This window comes from Cervus canadensis, chromosome 30, assembly GCF_019320065.1.
Source record: "Cervus canadensis isolate Bull #8, Minnesota chromosome 30, ASM1932006v1, whole genome shotgun sequence".
NCBI lineage: Eukaryota > Metazoa > Chordata > Mammalia > Artiodactyla > Cervidae > Cervus > Cervus canadensis.
The window spans coordinates 7,252,419-7,275,072 of record NC_057415.1 but is presented as its reverse complement, the minus strand read 5'-3'; the positions used below and the strand labels follow the sequence as shown (position 1 = coordinate 7,275,072).

The window sequence follows — 22,654 nt, the reverse complement described above, 5'->3', positions numbered from 1 at the left end:
AATCATGGAAATATTTGACACACTTGTTATTACTTCCACACAGTATGTGCTCAGTCACTCAATCATGTCCAACTTTCTGTGACCCTGGGACTGTAGTCCACCAGGCTCCTCTGTCTATGGAATTCTCCAGGTAAGAATACTGGAGTGGGTTGCCATTTCCTCCTCCAGGGGATCTTCCCGATCTAAGGACTGAACCTGCATCTCCTGTGGATTCTATATTGGCAGGTGGATTCTTTACACTGAGCCACCTGGGAAGCCCGTTTCTTATATAGTATCCAAAGCTAATGAAAATGGCTGTTTTTTTAAGTTCAATTCTATATTCACTAGTTTTTCACAAAGGGATCAACTGGAAAATAAATTGAAAAAGTATTCTTAGAAATGATACATTTCTGTATTAATATTAGTAAATTACAAAGCAAAGTTCCAAAGTATTTGTTGTGATCATAAGGGAAAAAAAGGAGTCTCTAGCTCACTGTTCTTTTTCATTTAAATGAGAACCTTAAAATGAAGTAATGACAGAAAAGAACAAGTACTTTCTCAAAGCTTAGAATTCTCTAGTCTTTATGAAACAACCTAACATCATTTTAAGTGTCTGTTTTATCTTTAAGTATAATGGAATGATTCAGACCACTCTGTGTGACATTTTAGGTGAAAATCTGTTAACACAGAGGATTTACAACATTTGTGGGTTAGGACCCACAATGAGTACGTGAGGCAAATAGTAATGTTAACATTACCCTTCAATCACATAACCGGTCAGCTAGATGCTTATACAAACTCAGTGGGAGTTGAATCTGCACCTGCTACAGTGAGTGTGATGTGACTACTCCAATCACTAAGCCAGGTCAGCACAGGTTAAAAGAAACTGCACCCTGTCCCCGCTGTGCACATCTTCATTCTCTTCTCCAGAATAAAGGGACCCACGGGAGCAGCTTGGCTGACGAGGAGAATCCAGAACTGACATTCTACGACAGATGGGCAGCTCCCAAAGCTGTCTGCTGGGTGCTCACAAGCCCCTCTCCTTCAGCTTAAGACAACAGTTACCAGCCAGTTCACCTGACTGGGCGACACGCCAGGGTTAACCTCTCATTCAGCTAGCACTGTCCACACTCTATCTGGGAGCCTCTAGCAGGCCTGGCCATTCTCCCCGCAGCTCTCCCCAGACACCTTAATTCCATCCTCACTTCAAATGTCAATAACAGTAGTAAAAAAGTTATTATTGAAACAAATTGGTAGCTTTACATTTTAATTGTAAAACTACATAGAAAACACAATCTATAAAAGTAGGTATAAATTTAACATAAGGAAAAGCAGTGCATTCATGGATCTCTGAAGGAAAAAGCCCAATGGTGAACACGCACTTTGTACTGGGATTAACACATATAGGCTATATACTCATTGAAAGAAAGAATTCCAAATACCTGGTATGTTTCCACAGGCCTGTTTTCCATATTTAAGTCCCAAATTTTGACTGACAAATAGTCTCTAGTCATCATATATCGACCACTATGGCTGAATTTTACATCAGAAATTGAAGAGATGATTTCAGAAAAAAAAGACCTGTTACTGGGATCTTCAGGTTCTTCAAACACTAAAAACAAGCACAATAGGTTGGGACCATCTGTAATTACTCTGGCCTGGACAAAGCATTTACATAAAACATCATTCACAAACTTCCTAGCAGTGAGCTAAAAATAGGCTAGTAAAGAACTGGAAAACGTCTCTAAGAACATCTGTAAGACTGTAACCTCCCTGAGAGTATTTCTTAGGAGAATGAGGATGACCCAACACTGAAGCTGAAGAGGCAGAAGCACATTATGCAGCACAGCACGTCCCAGAGTCGCGCGGCTAATCCACCAGAACCAGACTCGGCTGCCACATCTGGCATGTGTCAGGTCTGTGGTCCTACATACACCTCACTGACTTTGCCTGTACCGTCACCACGAGACACAGACCACCTTCGCCATTCCCATGCATACCCAAAGTTTTGAGTGGTCAGGTAAAATTAGTTTGATAAGAAGTATGTTAACAGTCTTCGTAAGTTTTTAAAAAATTCAACATGAAGGTAAGAATAATGCAACCCCTGAATTTCTTAACCTTGTACTCTTCAAACTTAAACGAGTCAAAGAAACCTCTTCTCAGGAAAAACTCTTCCTAGGAAGCCCAAAACAGGAAGGAAGGGGGTGGGGAGAAGAGAGAAGGGAGGCAGGGAAGAGAGGAAATGTTCTACTTGCAGACAGGACTGGGGAACCCAACCCAAGTTCCCAAAGAATAGCACTCTATTAAAGTACATCCACTGGTACTCAACAGACGTACCCCACAGACAGTCTTCTGTGTTCTTCCAGTAGAACCTGTAAGGTCTCAGGCTGAGTCAGGCAGCTTACCAAAAGGTACAGGAGGTTAAGACTCAGGTGCTGTGCTTAGCCGCTCAGTCCTGTCTGACTGGGCAACACCATGGACTGTGGCCCGCCAGGCTCCTCCACCATGGGACTCTCCAGGCAGGAATACTGGAGAGGGTTGCTATGCCCTGCTCCAGGAGATCCCCCCAACCCACTGACTGAGCCCAGATCTCCTGCACTGCAGGTGGATTCTTAGTATACTGTTTGAGTCACCAAGGAAACCTATGTACATGTAGTTACCATGTCTGAAGACAAACAGAAAATGTTATCATTTGAAAATAAACTTACGTTTAGAATGCCTATCACAGAGGGCGGATGCCCTCATGTCACATAACCGAATTGTTCCTTTACTGCTGCTGTATACAAATGTGTTACAGCTGTTTGGATGGAATTCTGCAGCTGTAATCACCTCTGTCAGCTCTTCCATATTGGCAGGCTTGATATCCACAATATCTGGAGAGCATTTTATTAAGGAATTTCCACTTAAAAGAAAGGTCAAGTATAATTTTATATTTCTCAGATCTACAGCTCATTCACAGACACACGTATTAATTCTATTTTAGAATGTAGAGGGGTTTTTTTCCCTGAGTATGATATAAATCCCAGAAGACATAAACAAAGATTGATAGGCCATCATCCTAAATATTAAGAACTTACCATATTTCCAAACAAAACAAAAGGAAAAATCTGCAAGGCAGCACAACGGGGAAGCTGCACACAAACAATGGAGCTGATTTACTTGATATTAAGAAGGTGCTTAAAAAAAAAAAACTCCAATAAGAATACATGCAAATCCAAGAAAATTTTGGAAAAGAGCAAAAAGATGGTTGAAAAAATATGAAAAGTCTACTAAGGACGAAAGAAGCAAATGAAAACAAGAGGCCCTTTCACTGACTAGACCACTAAAGGTACAGGAAAACAGGCTCTTCTTGTGCATTACAGGCAGACCTTGTTGCTTTGCTTTGCTTTACCGGCTTCACCTATCAGTTCACTGCACTTCACCTATGATTTACTGCATTTTTTATAAATTGATGTTTTGTGGGAACTGCGCATCAAGCTAGCCTATCAAACACCATTTTCCTAACATCATCAGCTCAAACCTTTACGTTATTATTACATTTGTTTCAGTGATCTGTGATCAGCTCAGCTATCTTTGATGTTACTACTATAATTGTTTTGGGGTGCCATGAACTACACACATAAGGTGGTGAATTTAGTCAACTGCTGAAAGGACAACCAAGGGCTTAGAACATTACATAAACTTAGTTGATAAAGCAGTGGCAGGGTTTGAGAGGGCTGATTCCAGTTTTGAAAGAAGTTCCACTGTGGGTGAAATGCTGTCAAACAGCACTGCAGACTACAAAGAAATCATTTATGACAGGAAGAGTCAAAATTGATGTGGCAAACTTCACTGCTGCCTTATTTCAAAGAAAACTGCTAGAGCTACCCTAACCTTCAACAATCACCACTCTCATCAATCAGCGACCTTCAACGAGGCAAGATCCTCCAGCAGCATAAAGATTACCGCTCGCTGAAGGTGCAGGTGATGATCAGCATTTTTCAGCAATATTTTTAAACTAAGGTATACACTTTTTTTTTTTTAAGACATAATGCAACTACATACTTTAACAGACTACAATATAGCGCTAACATTTATATGCACTGGGAAACCAAGTAATTCGTGTGACTTAATTTTAGGGCAGTATTCACCTTATTCTTGTGGTCTGCAACTGAATCTGTAGTATCTCTGAGGTATGCTTGCACTGGTAGAGTATGAACTATAGTACAGTGTTAATTTTTCAAATGATATCTATTTGGAAAGATATACATTAATAGCAGTCATGATAATGGCCATTTATCAAGAACTTAAGTACTTAAAAACAAACATGTATATACATTTCTATATATGTGTGTGTGTGTGTGTATCTCGTAATCACAGAAAATTTCTAGGAGGATAACATAAACAATGAGAAGTAATGACTTGTACGAATCCTTTTCCAACCTTAATGAGATACTTTTATAATTAAAAACACTTTAAAGATAATACTCCACATATTTGTTTCTGTTACAAGAAACAGCTATTAAAATTTTTTTTTCTATTTTCATAGGTACAAAGAGAAAAATTCGTTATAATTCCAAGAATCCAAGTTTTAAATTGATACATTATACCTTTTATCAAATAACTTCACTCAGTGTTAAATAACTCATACACAAAAAAAGTGCTATAAAATAATAAGCTACTATATAAGAATCAAAACACACTAAGGAGAGAATGAAGCTAATTCCAGTATGAGGATAACATGCCTTCTTTACCTAACACCAAAAAAGGAAACCAAATGGATACTAAAACTCCTGTCTGTTATTTCCAGATGCCAAAGATTAATCCGCAAATCATCTGCAGATAAATATGTTTCATAATCACTATTAATAGAAATTGAGTTGATGTGATATGTATGAGCATTGGCAAATATTCTTCGTGGACTGGCCTCAACCATTAGATCCATGGGCCGAAAGACTGGCACCTGTCAACAAGACATGAAAAAGAAGTGATTACAAAACACTCCATTTCTACAAGAGGACTGAAGGCTCAGGAGACTTCATTACTCCAGTTTCTGAAGTAACATTAAACAGCATAATACTACACAAATTTAGTTTTATAAAGCAACTGATATTGATTGCTTGAAGTGTTGACATGGGAAGAAAAATGAAAAACAAATATGCCTTCCTTTACAGACAGCAATACTATCAAAATTTGTAGTTTTTCCTAGTTTCAATCTTTTGTTTGAAAGACTTGCAAAGCTAATAAATGTTTATAATTTGCAAAACAGAAAAAGAGACACAGATGTACAGAACAGACTTTTGGACTCTGTGGGAGAAGGCGAGGGTGGGATGTTTCGAGAGAACAGCATTGAAACATGTATATTATCTGTGGTGAAACAGATCACCAGCCCAGGTTGGATGCATGAGACAAGTGCTCGGGCCCTGGTGCACTGGGAAGACCCAGAGGGATTGGGTAGAGAGGGAGGTGGAGGGGGGATCGGGATGGGGAATACATGTAAATCCATGGCTGATTCATGTCAATGTATGACAAAAACCACTACAATATTGTAAAGTAATTAGCCTCCAACTAATAAAAATAAATGAAAAAAAAATAAATAAATAAAGTGGCTAAAAAGGAAATCAGCCCAAAGCATCAAATTCTTGGTATTTCTCATTGCAACTAGAAGATTTAGTCCATTTTTACTTTTTTGATCTCCAAAAAAGTTAATCTTGAAACTTAACCTTCTAATAGCTGATAACCAAACCATAAGAACAGGAGAGTGTGGTGGCATAGTAAAAAACAAAACAAATCAAAACACAGTCTTGTGTTGAGTCCTGGTTCAGCCCCTGGCCACAGTGAGACTCGTCTGTAGGTCGGGATCTGTTTAAAATTTGAGTCTTTAATGTTTCTCTGGTTACAGAATCTTGGGAAGCAGCAGAGTGTAATTATTCCTATTCATGTTCTGTTGAGGATCTAGACTATATAATAACAGTACAGAAGACTATTCATTGGAATCAGAATTTTTTTTTAACATGTACTTACACGTAGTGTAGTGACTGTAGTAGGATCTCTATACCTTCCATCTTCCTCTTTCAAGTTATACCCTTCCGGTCTTTTGTCCCTTTCACTGATTTTCCATAACTTTATTGTTTTATCTGGGGAAAAAATAAAGAAAGTCTTAAAAAATGAGAGATTAACCTTGACAGAAGAAAAACATTTTAATATCTATTTAAACATGTGATTTCATATCTGACCCAAAAGGATCCCAAGAATAAAATCCCTGACCTGACTTAATAAAACACAAACTTTTTACTACCAGGTGAATAAAAGCATCTGTACATATAAAAATAGCACAGAAATAAAAAATCTATGTTTATGGCACTCATTAAATATCATTTAATATTAAAGTCAGGTCACAGCCAGGTCCCTACCCTTCAAAAATTATTATAGCTAGAGTGGGCGGGGGAAACTGTGTGTGTGTGTGTGTGTGTAGCTAGAGTGGGCGGGGGAAACTGTGTGTGTCATTATAGCTAGAGGGGGCGGGGGAAACTCTGTGTGTGTGTCTGTCCATCCCCTGGAGGAGGGCATGGCAAGTATTCTTGCCTGCAGAATCCCCATGGACAGAGCAGCTGGCGGGCTACAGTCCATGGGGTCACAGAGTCGGACACGACTAAGTGACTAAGCACATGCTTAGTCATATGTCTATACATGCGTAACGCTTAATATTAAACTTTTACACAAAAAAGCAAAGTCGGTTAAAATGGCCTAGGTGTCAGCCACTCTGTCATGTCTAGCTCTCTGCCACCCCACGGACTGTACAGCCCACCAGGCTCAGTTCTTCCTAGTTCACGGATTTCTCCGGGCAAGAATACTGGAATGGGTATCCATTCCTTTTCCCAGGCTATCTTTCCGACATAGGGATGGAACCTGGGTCTTCTGCACTGTAGGCAAATTCTCTACCATATGAGCCACCAGGGACTATTTAGAATAAAAATGGTAAGGTTATCTATCTCCCTTGGTCCCACACTTCCTAGCAGATGCTCTCAAAAACTCCACAAACTTCTTAACAGGTATGGATGGATCTGTTTAAAATCTTTCTTTTCCTCTGTTATATTTGTGATTCAATTCAAGTAAGTACAAGGGCCTGAAAATAGTTTACCAATTAAAAGCATACGTCCCCAAGTCCTTCAAGACAAAATTATTCAGGATCGAGAATATATAAAATAGTGTTTTTTACAATAAGCTTTGCCTCCGAAGTAAGTCTAGAGTTAGAGAAAAGTTGCAAAGAGCACTCAGTGTTTCCATATACTCTTCACCCAGTTTTTTCCTAATATCAGCATACATTTGTTAAAACTGAGAAATTACCATTCCATGTTACCCCATTCGCTAGACTTCAGACTTTACTCTGACTTCACCAGGTTTTCCACCAACGCCTCCTTTCTGTTCCAGGATTCAAACAACACTGTGTGTAGCTGTCAAGTCACCTTAGTTTCTCTGCAACAATTTCTCAGACTTTCTTATTTTTCTTCTTCCTGACAGTTCTGAGAAGCACTGGCAAAGTGTGTGGAATGTCCGTCCACTGGGCATGTCTGTTGTTCCCTCATGATCTGATTGGGATCACGGGGTATCAGAAGAGCTGAGAGTGAAGTACATGTATGCACAGTACTGACGTGACTTCCACTGGTGATCACTTGGTTAGGAAAGAAACTGCCAGGTTCCTCCACTGCACACTCAGTGTCTCCCCCTTGGAAATGAGGCACTAAATCCATCCATGTCTGATGGGACCAGTTACAGTCGGGCAAGCAGGAGTGTCCATCCACATGTTATTTGGAATTCTCTGTAACAAGCATCCTTTCTCCCCACTTATTTATTTACTCAATCAGCCATCTACATCACAATGGAATCAAGCACATTTATTTAACTCTGTGTGCCCAAGTGGCCCAGTGTAAAGAATCCACTTGCCAACACAGGAGATGCAGGTTCAATCCCCAGGTCAGGAAGATCCCCTCGAGTAGGAAATGGCAACCCACTCCAGTATTCTTGCCTGGAGAATCCAATGGACAGAGGAGGCTGGTGGGCTACAGCCCATGGGGCTTCGAAGAGTCAGACACAACTGAGCATGCATGCCCATTATAAGCTTAAAACTGCACTTACAAAATGCCACATCTTAATGGCCCTTCATAAACAAATGGGTATACCAGAATATGAAAAGCAGTGTACAGAGTACTTTGTAGTGCTCCATCATATAGAGACATGGCAGGACCTCCGCCAGCCTGGCCACCCTCTGCCCAGTGGAGAAGCATGCGTAGCACCACTGTGGGTGCCCCCGGCAGAGATGACATGTACACAGAGAACAATGGCCAGTTTACTGGCTTGTGGCTGACTATTGCATCTGACGCCTATGTAACTGGGCTTTTCAGTTATACTGCAGTTAAGTTATATGTGTTTTCCATGTGCCATTTGGTTTACATATATTTATATAAATTAGGTAAAGAACGACAAATTTTAAGAGTATTTAACCTGTCCGCAAATCTATCATATAAATGAGCCATGCCTGAATTCTACATTTTGGGAGAAATGATCATCTAAAGATTATGAGGATGAACCCCCTCCAACACCACCACACACACGTTCCCATGATTTCTTATGGCCTGCTCAAATTTGTCATCCTTATTAAAGATCCAGATAAAGAAATCACAATAAACTTATCAAACATTTCAGATAAGATGTAATTAGTTTGTGGTTCCCAGTAATGTTATAGAAAAAAAAAAAAAGAAAGAAAAAGAAAAAAAATACTGGGTAAACAGATTTTTTAAACAAATTAAACTTCAGAACAAAAATTTTAAGATAATAAAATCTGTGCCTTAGAGAGTGCTAAAAACTTTTAATGGCATAAACAGAAGACCAAGAAGTACTACACAGTATCAGTGCAGTGCTTGTGAATAGGCAGGTTGGGAATTTAAAAAAAAAAAAAAAATCAAAACTTTTATGCTCTACAGTATTTTTAAAAACTTTTCTTGGCTGTGCTGCTGGGCTTGCAGGTTTGTTGTTTTCTTTTTTTAAAAGATCTATTTATTTATTTATGGCTACACTGGGCCTTGTTACTGTGAGCAGGCTTTCTCTACTTGCAGCAAGCGCTTGCAGGGGTGGGGGCGAGGCCTACTCTCTGGCGTGGTGTGCAGGCTTCTCACGGTGCTGGTCTCTCTTGTGGAGCATGGGCTCTGGGGTGCTTTAGCGGTTGCAGCCCACAGGCTCTAGAGCAGAAGCTCAGTAGTTGTGGCACAAGGGCTCAGTTATTCCACAGCATGTGGGATCTTCCTGGACCAGGGAGCGAACTCGTGTCTCCTGCACTGGCAGGCAGATTCTTTACCACTGAGCCACCAGAGAAGTCCAGCGGTTACTTTTACCAGGAATTTTGGGCCTGTAGTTGGAGGGACATGAGAATAATCAAGCTCCAAAAACCTGCACACAAGAGTATGTACATATACTCATTTTCTGTGAAGAGGGTTATTAGACTCCTCAGAGAGAATTGTTAGAGTCAAAAAGTTAAGAACCACTGCTCTACCTGTTTCCTGACACTGTGAATACTGATATCCAAAGTGTTTCAGAAGCTCAGAGTCCCAGTATTCCCCTCACCACAGAGGGTTAGAACAGGGAAAACAAATGCTACCAAGTTTCCTTTGTAGATGTGTGGCTTTTACATACAATCCAAAAAGCTTCTTATTAATAAGCTGTTAAGACAACCTATTCACAAGTGAACTTTTATCAGTCATATGTTCAAAGACCCATGGTCAACAGATTTTAGAGCTGGATGTTTTTGCAACATAGAGAAACTGAAGAGAATTCTGAGAAAGGCAAAGGAGGTTAAAGAGAAAGAGAATAAAGTCACTTGAAGAAACATTAAATGAATAAAGTTATAAGAAGATGACTATGAAATTATTTAAGTAAAAACCATCTGGGAAATACTTGCATAGTGATGATAACAGAAAGCCAATGCAAAGATGAAGATTAATTCTGATTACTCAAAGTTGGAACATTTGCTCCCATTTTCCATCAGTCTCCCCAGTAGTTTTCTAACCTTTCTGTGAGTATAAAGACCCATTACACTATGAAGAGAGAAAGTACAGATATTATGCTGTCTGTCAGAGAAAACTATACCAGATAATATAGAGATACTGCTCAGATTTAACAGAAGTTAACATTTTTCCTATTTGCCTTCTCCTTTTCAAAGAATAAAGCTTTTCAGATGCAGCTCAAGTACTTCTCCTCCCATCCCTTTTCCTATTCTCAGCACTCCCAGATACTGTGGTATGTAAAATTTTGATACTTGTTACATTCTTCCACATTGGACTCTACTTTTAGCACATAAAATAATACAACTACCATCCCAAAAGCTGTGTTTTACTTAGCATTCATTAATAACAACAAAAAACCCCAAACATGTGCAATGCATTGTGTATTGCCCTTAAAAATAAGCTGTATTACTAATCAATGATTTTTCAAATTTACATACTCCTATTTGGGGAACACTGTTTATTCTGCCCACACAAAAACAGTACTTAGACTCACATGACCCCTGACCCAGTCCCTGGAATTTCCAGTGGTCTTTCCTCCCACTGAGCTCTTGCCGAGTTCAGTGTCTAGAAAAGCTGGGCTGATTATATGATGCCTTATTTATTTCACATCACAGAGGAAACCTGCATGGATGACATGCAGAGATATAAATGAAAACTGAGAGATGAAATGGGGTTTGCTTTCAAATAAGACTGAAAAGGCAGGGTAAGAAGTACCAGCGAAACACAGCTGGGGATGAACTGAGAACTGCTGAAGCTGGGTGTTTGGTATATGGGACTTCATTATGCTACTCAGGCTTGTATTTTAAAAATCCCCCTCTATAAAAAACAAAACAATTTAGCCTGTAAGAAGTGAACTGCCAAAATTACTACGAGCAAACACACCTCCTGAGACATTTACTTCCAAAGCAGAAACACATACTGCATGCGCGCTCAGTCGCTTCAGTCGTGTCCGACTCTCTGCGACCCTATGGACCACAGTCTACCAGGCTCCTCTGTCCATGGGATTCTCCAGGCAAGAACAGAGAAGTGGGTTGCCATTTCCTTCTCTACAATAATACATATTATTTGATGTCAAAGAGCAGTACCTGAAGTGCTATTTGAAAAAACTTAAAGTTAACTGTACAAATCTAAACTGAACCAAGATTAGAAACCGATGTACAACACAGCCTCCATTTACAATGCTGTAAATTACAAGCTTAAATCATTATCTCTATGTATTTTTCTTTTAATAAGAAGAGAGGAAAATGCAGTTCATGTTATCAGCCAGTGGTATCATTTTGTGGAATGCACTTCCAAGAATTTGACACAGTGGGTGAGAAGGCCTAAGGTGGATGAAGCCAGCACTTAATGTTTTCTACTGTGTCAACCAAAGTCACCTGAGTTTGGATTCTGCAAGTGCTAAAGAATGGTGAGTTCTAGATGCTAATATCTGATTTTACTAATACCAAGAGGATGTGAAAATGGAAGTCTCCCCCAATCCTTGTTCCAGCATCAAGAAGCTTCTAATTTAAATTTTTACAGACTGGCTACCCAAAACACCTGAAGTACTCCTCAACCATGCTAATGACTCTCTCTTAGACCCAAATCCACAGGGATAAGCCAAGTCACAACTCAGGTAAAAATAAGAACAAAAGGAAATGACCCACTTCTTAACCTGTCTTAAAGGACTTTAAATTCTGATAGAGACATTATATAATTCTAACCTTCATTTAGTAACTCTTCCTACAGAAACAAGACAGTATGGCAATGAGGCAACTCCAGTTTGTGTCCTTCTTGAACGAGGATCAAGTAAGATGAGTGCTCTCCTAGAGTGTCCTGGAGTGGGGACCGTCCTTTGACAGTGTTTTGCATTTACAGTATGAAATACTCTTTGGAGAGTTAGGCACACTTAAAAAGGAAGCGGGAAGGAAATGAACACATACTGAGCACTCACTGTGTACACCAGGAGTCATCGGCTGTACTCACCTCAACCAGGTGGTAACGCAAACCCACCACCCAGAGTGTGCAGACGAGGAGACCTGAGCAGGGTCAGCAACCCGCCCAAGCCTCCTACGCCAAGAAGGAGCAGGAACAGGATCTGACCCAAAGCAAATGTAAATCTCATTCTTTTTACTACAAACTGTGTGTGTACTAAAGAACAAGGACACCTGAGGAGCTCTTTCTGAGAATTTAAAAACTGAAAGAAAATAAAAAAGGAAAGACAAAAAAAGAAGAGTTTACATTCTATATGGGGAAGAAATATTTCCAAATGTCTATCTCCAGAGCCCTCTTAACAATTACTCTTCTTTGAACAGGGGAAAGGAACCCACAGGACATGTGCACACAGCGGGTTTATGAAAAGAAGAAATGTACACTCACCGTTGGTAGACAATAAAAACTGAGCAGCATTTTTCTGGGGCAACCACCTAATTTTGTTGATCTTTTCTTCTATTTCTAAACTTTTCAAGTAGTCAAACTCTGGTTCATGGCTCTGAAAGGTGCTGTAAACATTATATTCTCCTCTGCTATGAGACTGGATTTTGTTCTAAAATGGAAACAAAAATATTTGGACCGGTTGAGAAATATTTCAAATTAATCAAACACTTAACCAGTTCTAACAGACCTTGTATCATCTTATATACAATTCTATTGTTTTTTGTATTTAAAGCTTCCAAGGAATAAATACAAATGCTTGAAAGATAAATCCCTTTACTTAATTAGGCCCAATTTATTAGGAAAAATGATATTAAAATATGGATCCTTTTGACTGCTACTTTACCATTATATATGACATACTTAATAGAGGACTACTGAGCATACATAACAAGTTTCATCCAAAAAGTAAAGACTAAATAAGAAAAACTCATCAGAAACAGCAGAAAGAAGGATGAGGCACACCTTCTTTCTCTGCCTTTCTCATGCCTGCCTTTAGGTCATTTCACTGCTGGAAAGCTCTTGAAGAGAAGAGCCCTCATAAGTGCAACGGCACATTTGACTCCAACCTCCCCCACTCAAGACCACATTTACAGGGCTGTTTTACTCACTGAAACCACATCCAACTCTACTCAGCAACAAACACTAACCCTCCTTAAATTATCTTTCTTAATTATGAGCCTAGCACACACCAATGATTTATTTCATTTAGTATCAGTGCGAATGAATATAATTTAAGCTATTGGAGAGAGACTACTTGTGAACTTCTTCAGTTAACACTAATATCTTAGCAAAAATGAAAACTGTAACCATTTCTAGAGTTTCACTTATTAATCCATCATCACACAATCAAAAACCTTTCCACCAAAAACATTAAATGTCTAGTTCAAAGAACCAATGTAAAAATAGTTTAAAAGAAAGGTAGTATTTATAATCAACTATTTTAAGTAAATATGAATTAACAAATGAAATGTTTAAGATGAAGTGATACTAAGAATGGCCTGTTGGTCATTATTATTACTCTCCTTATAAAAAGAAAATCTTACTGAATCATTATCTCATAAGCATAGGTTTTAGGTTGTTTTTTCCAGTAGCTTGATTATCTGGATTGATCATTCATGGTCACAGTTGTATTTGGATTAATTATTATTGAGTGCGTTTACCAATACTGAGAATGCAGAACACATCACAGAACATAATGCACACTGGGGATATGGAAAGGGTAAAATTCAAACTGAGAATCTTGGTCTCATTATAATACTCTTACACCAAATCTAATAACCCAACCCATTTAATAGCTATATGCCAATATCTCTTTAGAAGAAATTCCATATATCTTCCACTGAAAATTACTCAGCCTCAAAAAATTTGTCATATTATTCTCCAAGAAAGTTACAATCAACAGCAATTCAATTTTTAATATGAATGCTATTTTTAATGTAAGCAAAAGACTACAGTACTATGTACACTGGGTCCCAGAGATATACAGAGATTTAATAACACAGAATCTCTGCCTTCAGGTAACTTGTGTATATGAAACTTTAGTCAAAAGTAGAAACTAAAGTCCATATAATTCAGGTAGGCCTGAATTCAGACAAAAATGGAAGTGCTGGACCAGGATGGTCTTTTCACTAAATAGTTTTTGGTTAATTGGTTATTCATATATTCAATATAATAAAACAAACCCTGACCCCTACTACACCCACCTTAAGCCACTCATATAAACTGATTCCAGGTGAATCAGGAATATACCTGTAAATGCTTCTAGTACAACACCATCCAAGAGAGCTCTCTGCAACAATGGAAACAGTCCTCATCTGCGCTGTCCAATATGGCAGCCACCAGTCATATGTGGCTGTTGAGCACCAGAAATGTAGCCACTGTGACTAAGGAAGTGAAGTTTACATTTAACTAATTAAATCCTAAATAGCCACATGGAGCTAGTAACTACCGTACTGGAAAGCACAGATCTAAACAATAACGGGAATATATTATCTTCCTGGACCTCGGGGTAGAGAAGTATTTCTTTTACAGGAAAGAAAACACAGTAAGTCTAGAGAAAAACATAGATAAACTGAATTATATTAATAACCTCTACTTATGAGAATATCATTCAGAAAAATAAGACGGTAAGTCACAGAATTGCAGATACTTCCAACAAATACAACTGACAAAGGGTTAATATTCAAAAGGTGCTAAGCCTACACATCAGTGAGAAAAACAACAGACAATCCAGTAGAAAAAAGTGCAAGAAATTTTAGTAGGTACTTCACAAAAGATGATACCCAATGGCCAACAAACCCATAAAAAGATGCTGAAACTCAGTATTAATCAAGAAAGTACAAATTAAAACTATAACAAGACACCCTCATAATCTCAAAATGTTTAAATTATAAAATCACAAAGCATTGGCAAAGACGTGGAAGAGCCAGAATTTTCACACATTGTTCATGAGAATAAAATGGGCAGAACCACTTTTTACTATTGTTCGGTTGCTCAGTCACGTCTGACTCTTTGCGACCCCATGGACTGCAGCACATCAGGCTTCCCTTATTACTATGTTGTTGTTGTTGTTTTTTTTTTTAACTATGTTATCTTAACAACTTTTTATTCTTTATAGCTGAAAACTGAACCAACCAAAACATCCGCATCTGTAACAGAATGGATAGATTGTGGTACAGAAATACAGAAGACCACAATATAGTAATGAAAGTGAGCAAATTATTACACCAACAAAAACTGAGCAAAAAGGCCAGACACAGAATATTTAGTGTAGATTCCAAACAGTTCTACAACTACAGGCCAAATTAAGTGTTAAAAAACGTATAAGGAGGAAAGAGAAAGGAGTTGCTTGGAAGGGGAATGAGGAGGGTTGATGGAAGTTGGGAAGTTCTGGCTCCTGACTGAGATATCTGCTGCATGATAATCCACTAGTGTTTTGTGCATTTTTCTGTGTATATTTCAACACAGTTAAAAAAAAAAATAGCATACAAATTGTGTAGCCACTTTGAAAACAGTATGGGGGTTTCTCAAAAATGTAAATAATAGGGACGTCCCTGGCATTGCAGAGGTTAAGACTATGCTTCCACTGTAAGGGCCATGGGTTCAATCCCTGGTTGGGAACTAAGATCCCATATGCCACATCGAGGAAAAAAAAAAAGAACTACTGGATGACCAGCAATCTGGGTATAAATCCAAAAGAAGTGAAAGAGGAACCTCAAAAGACATTATTCAGAATAGCTAAGAGGCAGAAATAACCTAAACGTTCACTGACGGAAAAATGAATAAAGAAAATGTGGTAGGTGGGTATATGCACACACATGTGTATACACATATAAATTATTCAGCCTTAAAAAAAAAAAAAAAAAGGAACTCCTGTCATAGGCTACAACATGGATGGACCTTAAGGACATTATGCTAAATAAAATAAAGCCGGTCATTAATGATAAGTACTGCACAATTCCACTTATATATATGGATTGTCTAAAGCAGTCAACTTCACAGAAACAGGAGGCAGAACGGTGACCGTCAGGGACTGGAGGGAGGTGGATGGCAGGAAGCCGCTGGCCAGCGGGCACAGAGTCCAGTCACACTGGGGGTCTGCTGCACGGTCATGTGCATGTGGTTGGCGAGACTCTGCTGCACACATGGGAACTGCTGGGAGTCGAATGCTATACTTAATGCCACAGATAAACACAGTCCAGCACACAAAAACAAAATGAAAATTACAACAACACATTCAAACAGTTATCTGTGAAGTGACAGGTGAATGGCAGCACATCATGCAAATAAAAGTTAATGTGTGCACTGCTGCGCACCTATGTGCATGTTTGCGTAAGTAAAGGGCCTGACTGTGGTCTCTAGTGGTAGCGTCATGAATTCAAGTATGCCCCTGAGGTTCAACGAAACCAAAACAGAAAACAGCAGTAAAATCCAGTGGTGTTAGAGCCAAACAAACATTTGGGATGAGAATTAGAACTTCATTTCTTACACAAAAATAAATTTCAGAGGGAAGAATCAAATGTTTAAAAAGTAAATAAAAGAAGCTAAGAGAAAGTACAATAGTGAATTTCTATATAATTCTCAAGTGAAAAGGAGCTTCTAAGTATAAAAGTGAAAGCAAAGAGCAAAGAAAGGTTGACTTTTGACAAGGTAAGAAGAAAAATATTTAAAAGCTTTTAAAAAAGCATACTAGGGAGAAAAGTGCATCATAAGACAAGATTACTACCTTTCATGTGTAAAAAATGTTACTATCTTTTCAAGTCCTTAAAAATAATTAGAAAAATATTAACAGTCTCCCCCTTGAGACATGAAAAGGCCAACAGTTGGTAGCTTACCTAAAAAATGGTCAGCAAATATATAACTATTCATTGTTAGCATGCAAAATTAAAGAATAATGTTTTGCCTTTAAACAGATGAAGAATTTAAAAAATGATAATGATCACCGCTTTACTGATGAGAATATGGACAAAAATTATACACTACAGACAGAAGTATAAATTTACACAGCTTTTCTGGAGAATAATCTGTCAATACTTATTGAAAGCCTTAAAAGATGTACTCAACAATTCCACTTCGAAGTATAACCGAATGAAAGACAATGTACGCAAAGCCGTGTTAACACGGGTTATGGGCGCCAAGTCTCTGCACAGTGGGAAGTCCAGGCGTAACTCGTTCTTGGTCCTCTGAATTGTGGATCCAACCACCCATGGAGATGTGTAGGTTACAGTTAACACAGGTGATCCCTGAACAGCGCAGGACTGCTCTCACATGTGTGTTTTAATAGTGAATACAACTGTACTATGTATCAGGGGACGCAGACAGTGACCATAAATTATACAGGGATTAACTCCATGTTATTCAAAGGGTTAACTGTAACGCTTTAAAATGTTATAAAATCTAAAAAGGTTCAAGTGCTGATTCAGCCTATATAGCTACCCAGAATAATTTAGTTCTAAACCATGACACAGAATAAGAGCAAGGCACAGAGCAATTTTAATTACTGGGAATATTAAGAGGTAAGACTGAAACTAGGAATCGAGAGGACAGACAGCTGAACAAGAGAGGTGCTTGGACAAGTTAATGGCTATGAATGAGGGCTACAGCCCAGGTCTCTACACTCTCAAGGCTTCCTAACTCCAACTTTTCTGTCACTAAACTTGTACAAAGAAAACATCATTCCTTAATGGCTGTTATTAAAAAGCCTGAGGACCAACTCTTTTCTCATTACTATAAAGGAAACTGATTTTCTTGATTCATACCACTTAGATTCATTACTTAGAGGAGTTAAGACTTGTTTTTCATTGTGGATATTCATCCCAATTTATACCGAATTAGCTTTTTTTTTTTAACCCACTTGACTAGCTGTGCGATCTTAGAAAAGGCATTTCTTAGGTCTCAATTCACTTATAAATTTGTAATAAATTGAGATGTAGTAAGTCAGCATAACATCTCTGTTATTTTACTGTGAAGATTAGTAAGATTTAGGGAGCTTGGCAGGGAGTGTGGCACATCAACTGTTGTTGCTAAACCCGGGTCAGAAAGGGGAATGCAATGGGCAGGGAATCGGGAGTAACAGCAAGGGCTCTAGAGTAAGAGTTCACGTCTTTGTTAACGGTATGACTTCTGACCAGTAACCTGTCTGAGCTTCTCCATTTCTTTATTGGTAAAAGCAGATTGCATTGCCAGGAGTTGCAAATCTAGGGCCCACATACTACTCAACTCTCAAGAGAACGCTACCCTGTCACCCTAAAACAGCAGGCTCTGTTCCTTCACATTAATAAAAAATACACTAAGCCAAGCCCTTTGTATACATGATATTAAATTCTATTAAAACAATATCGTGTGGCTGAGTCTCATTCTAGTTTTTCCAAATAATTTAGAAAAGGGAATACAAACATATAAACAATACCATCCAACTTTTGAGATAAGCATGCTAAAGGTTTCTTCTAAATCGTGTTAAGTTTTGGGAATACTACATGAAGAACAGAAAAGTGAGACAGAAATCCTAGTAAGTAACCAGAAGTGGTAGAAAACATAAAACAAAGGCTGCATAACAATCCAGAGAAATCAGTTAAGAACAACCATTCTGTTCACCTTTCTCCTTAAGTCTCTTAAAAATGTTAACCCTCCCCCAACATTTTAGCTTATATGTATCAAAAAGCCTCAGAGAAACCAGAAGGAGGTCTGAGCAATCCAAAGCCAACAGGAAACCAGTTACTTCAACAAGTGCTGACCACCTCCTATGAGCATCCCTAGAAATAAAAGATCCCTTAAAATGTATGGAACACCAGTCTGACAGCTGCTTGGGCTCTCCCTCCACATTACCATCATCAGAAAGAATATTGCCCCATCCACTTTGATGTCAAAAGCTATTATTTAGGCTGTTACAAAAGCACTGTAGTTTTGCACCTGTTGAACTTTGCCGTTTTGATATTGGAATCAATTCAGTTCAGTCTCTCATCGTGTCAGACATTTTGCAACCCCATGGACTACAGCATGGCAGGCTTCCCTGTCCATCACCAACTCCTGGAGCCTACTCAAACTCACATCCATCAAGTTGGTGATGCCATCCTACCATCTCAGCCTCTGTAGTCCCCCCCTTCTTCTCCTGCCTTCAATCTTTCCCAGCATCAGGGTCTTTTCCAATGAGTCAGTTCTTCACATCTGGTGGCCAAACTACTGGAGCTTCAGCATCAGTCCTTCCAATGAACACTCAGGACTGGCTTCCTTTAGGATTGACTGATTTGATCTCCTAGCAGTCCAAGGGACTCTCAAGAGTCTTCTCAACACCACAGTTCAAAAGCATCAATTCTTTGGCACTCAGCTTTCTTTATGGTTCAACACTCACAACCATACACGACTACTGGAAAAACCATAGGTTTACCTAGACGAACCTTTGTCGGCAAAGTAACGTCTCTGCTTTTTAATATGGTGCTAGGTTTGTCATAGCTTTTCTTCCAAGGAGCAAGCGTCTTTTAATTGCATGGCTGCAGTCACCATCTGCAATGCTTTTGGAGCCCCCAAAAATAAAGTCTGTCACTATTTCCATTGTTTCCCCATCCATTTGCCATGAAGTGATGAGACCAGGTGCCATGATCTTTTTTTAAATGTTGAGTTTTAAGCCAGCTTTTTCACTCTCCTGTTTCACTTTCATCACGAGGCTCTTTAGTTCTTCTTTCCTTTCTGCCATAAGTGTGGTGTCATCTGAGGTTATTGATATTTCTCCTGGCAATCTTGATTCCAGCTTGTGCTTCATCCAGCCCAGCATTTCGAACGCTGTATACAAGTTAAATAAACAGGGTGACAATATACAGCCTTGATGTACTCCTTTTCTGATTTGGAACCAGTCCATTGTTCCGCATCCAGTTCTAATTGTTGCTTCTTGACCTGCATACAGATTTCTCAGGAGGCAGGTCAGGTGGTCTGGTATTCCCATCTCTTTCAGAATTTTCCAGTTTGTTGTGATCTACACAGTCAAAGGCTTTGGTGTAATCAATAAAGCAGAATAGATGTTTTTCTGTAACTCTCTTGTTTTTTCTATGATCCGATGGATGTTGGCAATGTGATCTCTGGTTCCTCTGCCTTTTCTAAATCCAGCGTGAATATCTAGAAGTTCTAGGTTCATGTACTGTTGAAGCCTGACTTGGAGAATTCTGAGCATTACTTTGCTAGCGTGCAAGATGAGTGCAATTGTACGGTAGCTTGAACATTCTATGGCATTGCCTTTCTCTGGGATACATCCGTAAATAAATGTGGTTATGTAATATACTATTTTAACGTGCATTTCTTGCTTTATGTTTTTCTCTGCTAATGACTTATTACTAAGTGTTTATTTTATATTTATTTTAGACTATGGAAATGATGTCAGACAAAAAGCAAATTCGAGCTATTTTTCTGAGTTCAAAATGGGTCATAAAGAAGTGGAGACAACTTGCAGCATCAACAACACATTGGCCTAGGAACTGCTAACGAATGTACAGTGCAGTGGTGGTTCAACAAGCTCTGCAAACGAGACAAGAGCCTTGAACATGAAGAGAACAGTGGCTGGCCATGGGAAGTTGACAATAAGCAATTAATTCAAAGTCATTATCAAAGCTGATCCTCTTACAACTACATGAGAAGTTGTAGAAAAACCTCCTTAACATGGACCATTCTCTGGTCATTCAGTATTTGAAGCAAACTGAAAGGTGAAAAAGCTCGGTAAGTGGGTAACTTATGAGCTGACCAAAAATAGTTGTTGTGAAGTGTCGTCTTCTCTTATTCTACACAACAATGAACCATTTCTCAATCGGACTGTGACATGCAACAAAAAGGGGACTGTATATGAAGCACTGGCAGTGCTTGGACCAAGCAGAGGCTCCAAAGCACTTCCCAAAGCCAAACTTGCACCAAGAAAAGGTAATGGTCACTGGTGGTCTACTGTTGGTCTGATCCACTACAGCTTTCTGAATCCTGGTGAAATGATCACACCTGAGAAGCACGCTCAGCAAATCAATGAGACACACCGAGAACTGCAACCCTTGCAGCTGGCACTGATCAACAGAAAGGGCCGATTCTTCTCCACAACACAGGCTTCAGAAGTGGAACAAACTGGGCTACAAAGTTTTGCCCCATCTGCCATATTCACCTGACCCCTTGCCAACCAACCAACCACTTCTTTAAGCAACTCACCAAGTTTTTGCAGGGAAACTGCTTCCACAATCAGCAGGAGGCAGGCAGAAAATGCTTTCTAAGAGTTCGTCAAATCCTGAAGTATGGACTCTTATACTATAGGAATAAACATACTTATTTGGCAAAAATGTGTGACTGTAGTGGTTACTGTTTTGGTTAGTGAATATGTGTATGACCCTAGTTATGATTTAAAATTCATTGTCTGAAACCACAATTACTTTTGTACCAACCTAGTACACACAAGCTGTGAAAATCAGCAAGAGGGGTGCCTTATTTCAGGACACACTACACAGAACACTGGGTGAAACTCCAAAGTCTGGACTCTGACTGTGTGATGCCTCCTGGAAACTTGATCTACCCTGTGCCTCAATTTCCCTGCATGCCCTGCTGCTATCTCAGAGACTCTGTCAAACAGACAATCATTCAAACATGTTAGTTTAAAACACACACACACACACACACACAAACAGGAGAACATGCTACTGAATCACCAGGCTCAAATACACTCGAACCAAATGAAAATCTTGTAAATGAGCACCCGGTTTCTTTGCCTGGGGAACAGATGGACAGGCAGCAAAGTGTGCCCGACAAGATGACAGGAAGGGGACCTGCCACGCCTTGAGAGTGAAGTGAGACAGAAAGGCAGGATGAAGCTGTCAAACTCTGATGTGCAAGGTCCACTGCTACCATAGCAAAAAGAGTGAGTGGAAACATTTAAGTCTCCAGTCAAGTGAATTTTAGCAAGGAACCCTGCCACTGCAGACATGATAGTTCAAACATCATTGCATTTTGCAAAGAGAACTAGCAGGTTCTAAAACCACTCACTTGTTAAGTGCCAGCATACCCTGGAATGTATGTGTAATAGCTGTGGTAGTTAGAAGCTACTGAAATTTAGGGATTCGAGTTCCAATCCCAGGCCTTTGCTATTAAACTCAGCAATGTAACTTTATATAAACTTGTGCTGAGATTTATCTAAACATTAGAAAAAGACTATCTCTAAGTTCGCTTCCAATTTTCAAACTCTTAACACTATTTTACAAACATTTAGCTAAGAATTCATAAAATCTAACAGTAAATATGTTGGCTACTGATATAAGGCACATACATTTATAATTAACATAGGTACTGAATGTCCTGAAGACAGCATAATATTAGAAGCTCCAGAATAAGGGCTTAAAAAATGTGGAAAATATATTGGGTAAAAGGCATCAAATTAACATTAACAACATCAAGTTTCAAGAAGGAGGATAATTATCATCTTTATTATTTATCACTAAAAATTACACTGAAATTTACACTAAGTAATTCTCAAAAGACATACTATTAATCTGAGGTTCTAGATAATGGATTTCTGTCTTCAACACTTCCATGCAGTTAAGAATGACAATTTATACTTTTAAATAACATAAAGCCCCCATTAAAAATGTAGGCTCAGAAACCCACAATGTAAAGCCCTTCAAGATGGAAATGCTCGGGAAGCAAACAAATTTAAATGTTTTTCTCCAAACACCTTTTGTTTTTAAAACAAAAAAAATACAGAATGCCATTAATTT

At 38.9% G+C, this 22,654-nt stretch overlaps 1 protein-coding gene across 4 annotated transcripts in view; it reads right to left on the bottom strand.

Annotated features, from left to right (window-relative positions):
• Window positions 1–22,654, bottom strand: part of PPP2R2A (protein phosphatase 2 regulatory subunit Balpha) — a 77,597-nt gene that overhangs the window by 4,901 nt on the left and 50,042 nt on the right. For all 4 annotated transcript variants that reach the window (XM_043453674.1, XM_043453673.1, XM_043453672.1 and 1 more), the window contains 5 exons: window positions 12,375–12,540; window positions 5,983–6,095; window positions 4,744–4,921; window positions 2,688–2,852; window positions 1,422–1,591 (listed from right to left, as the gene is read on the bottom strand). In XM_043453674.1, coding sequence (XP_043309609.1) covers window positions 1,422–1,591; window positions 2,688–2,852; window positions 4,744–4,921; window positions 5,983–6,095; window positions 12,375–12,540 — 792 coding nt within the window. The remainder of the gene's footprint in view (window positions 1–1,421; window positions 1,592–2,687; window positions 2,853–4,743; window positions 4,922–5,982; window positions 6,096–12,374; window positions 12,541–22,654) is intronic.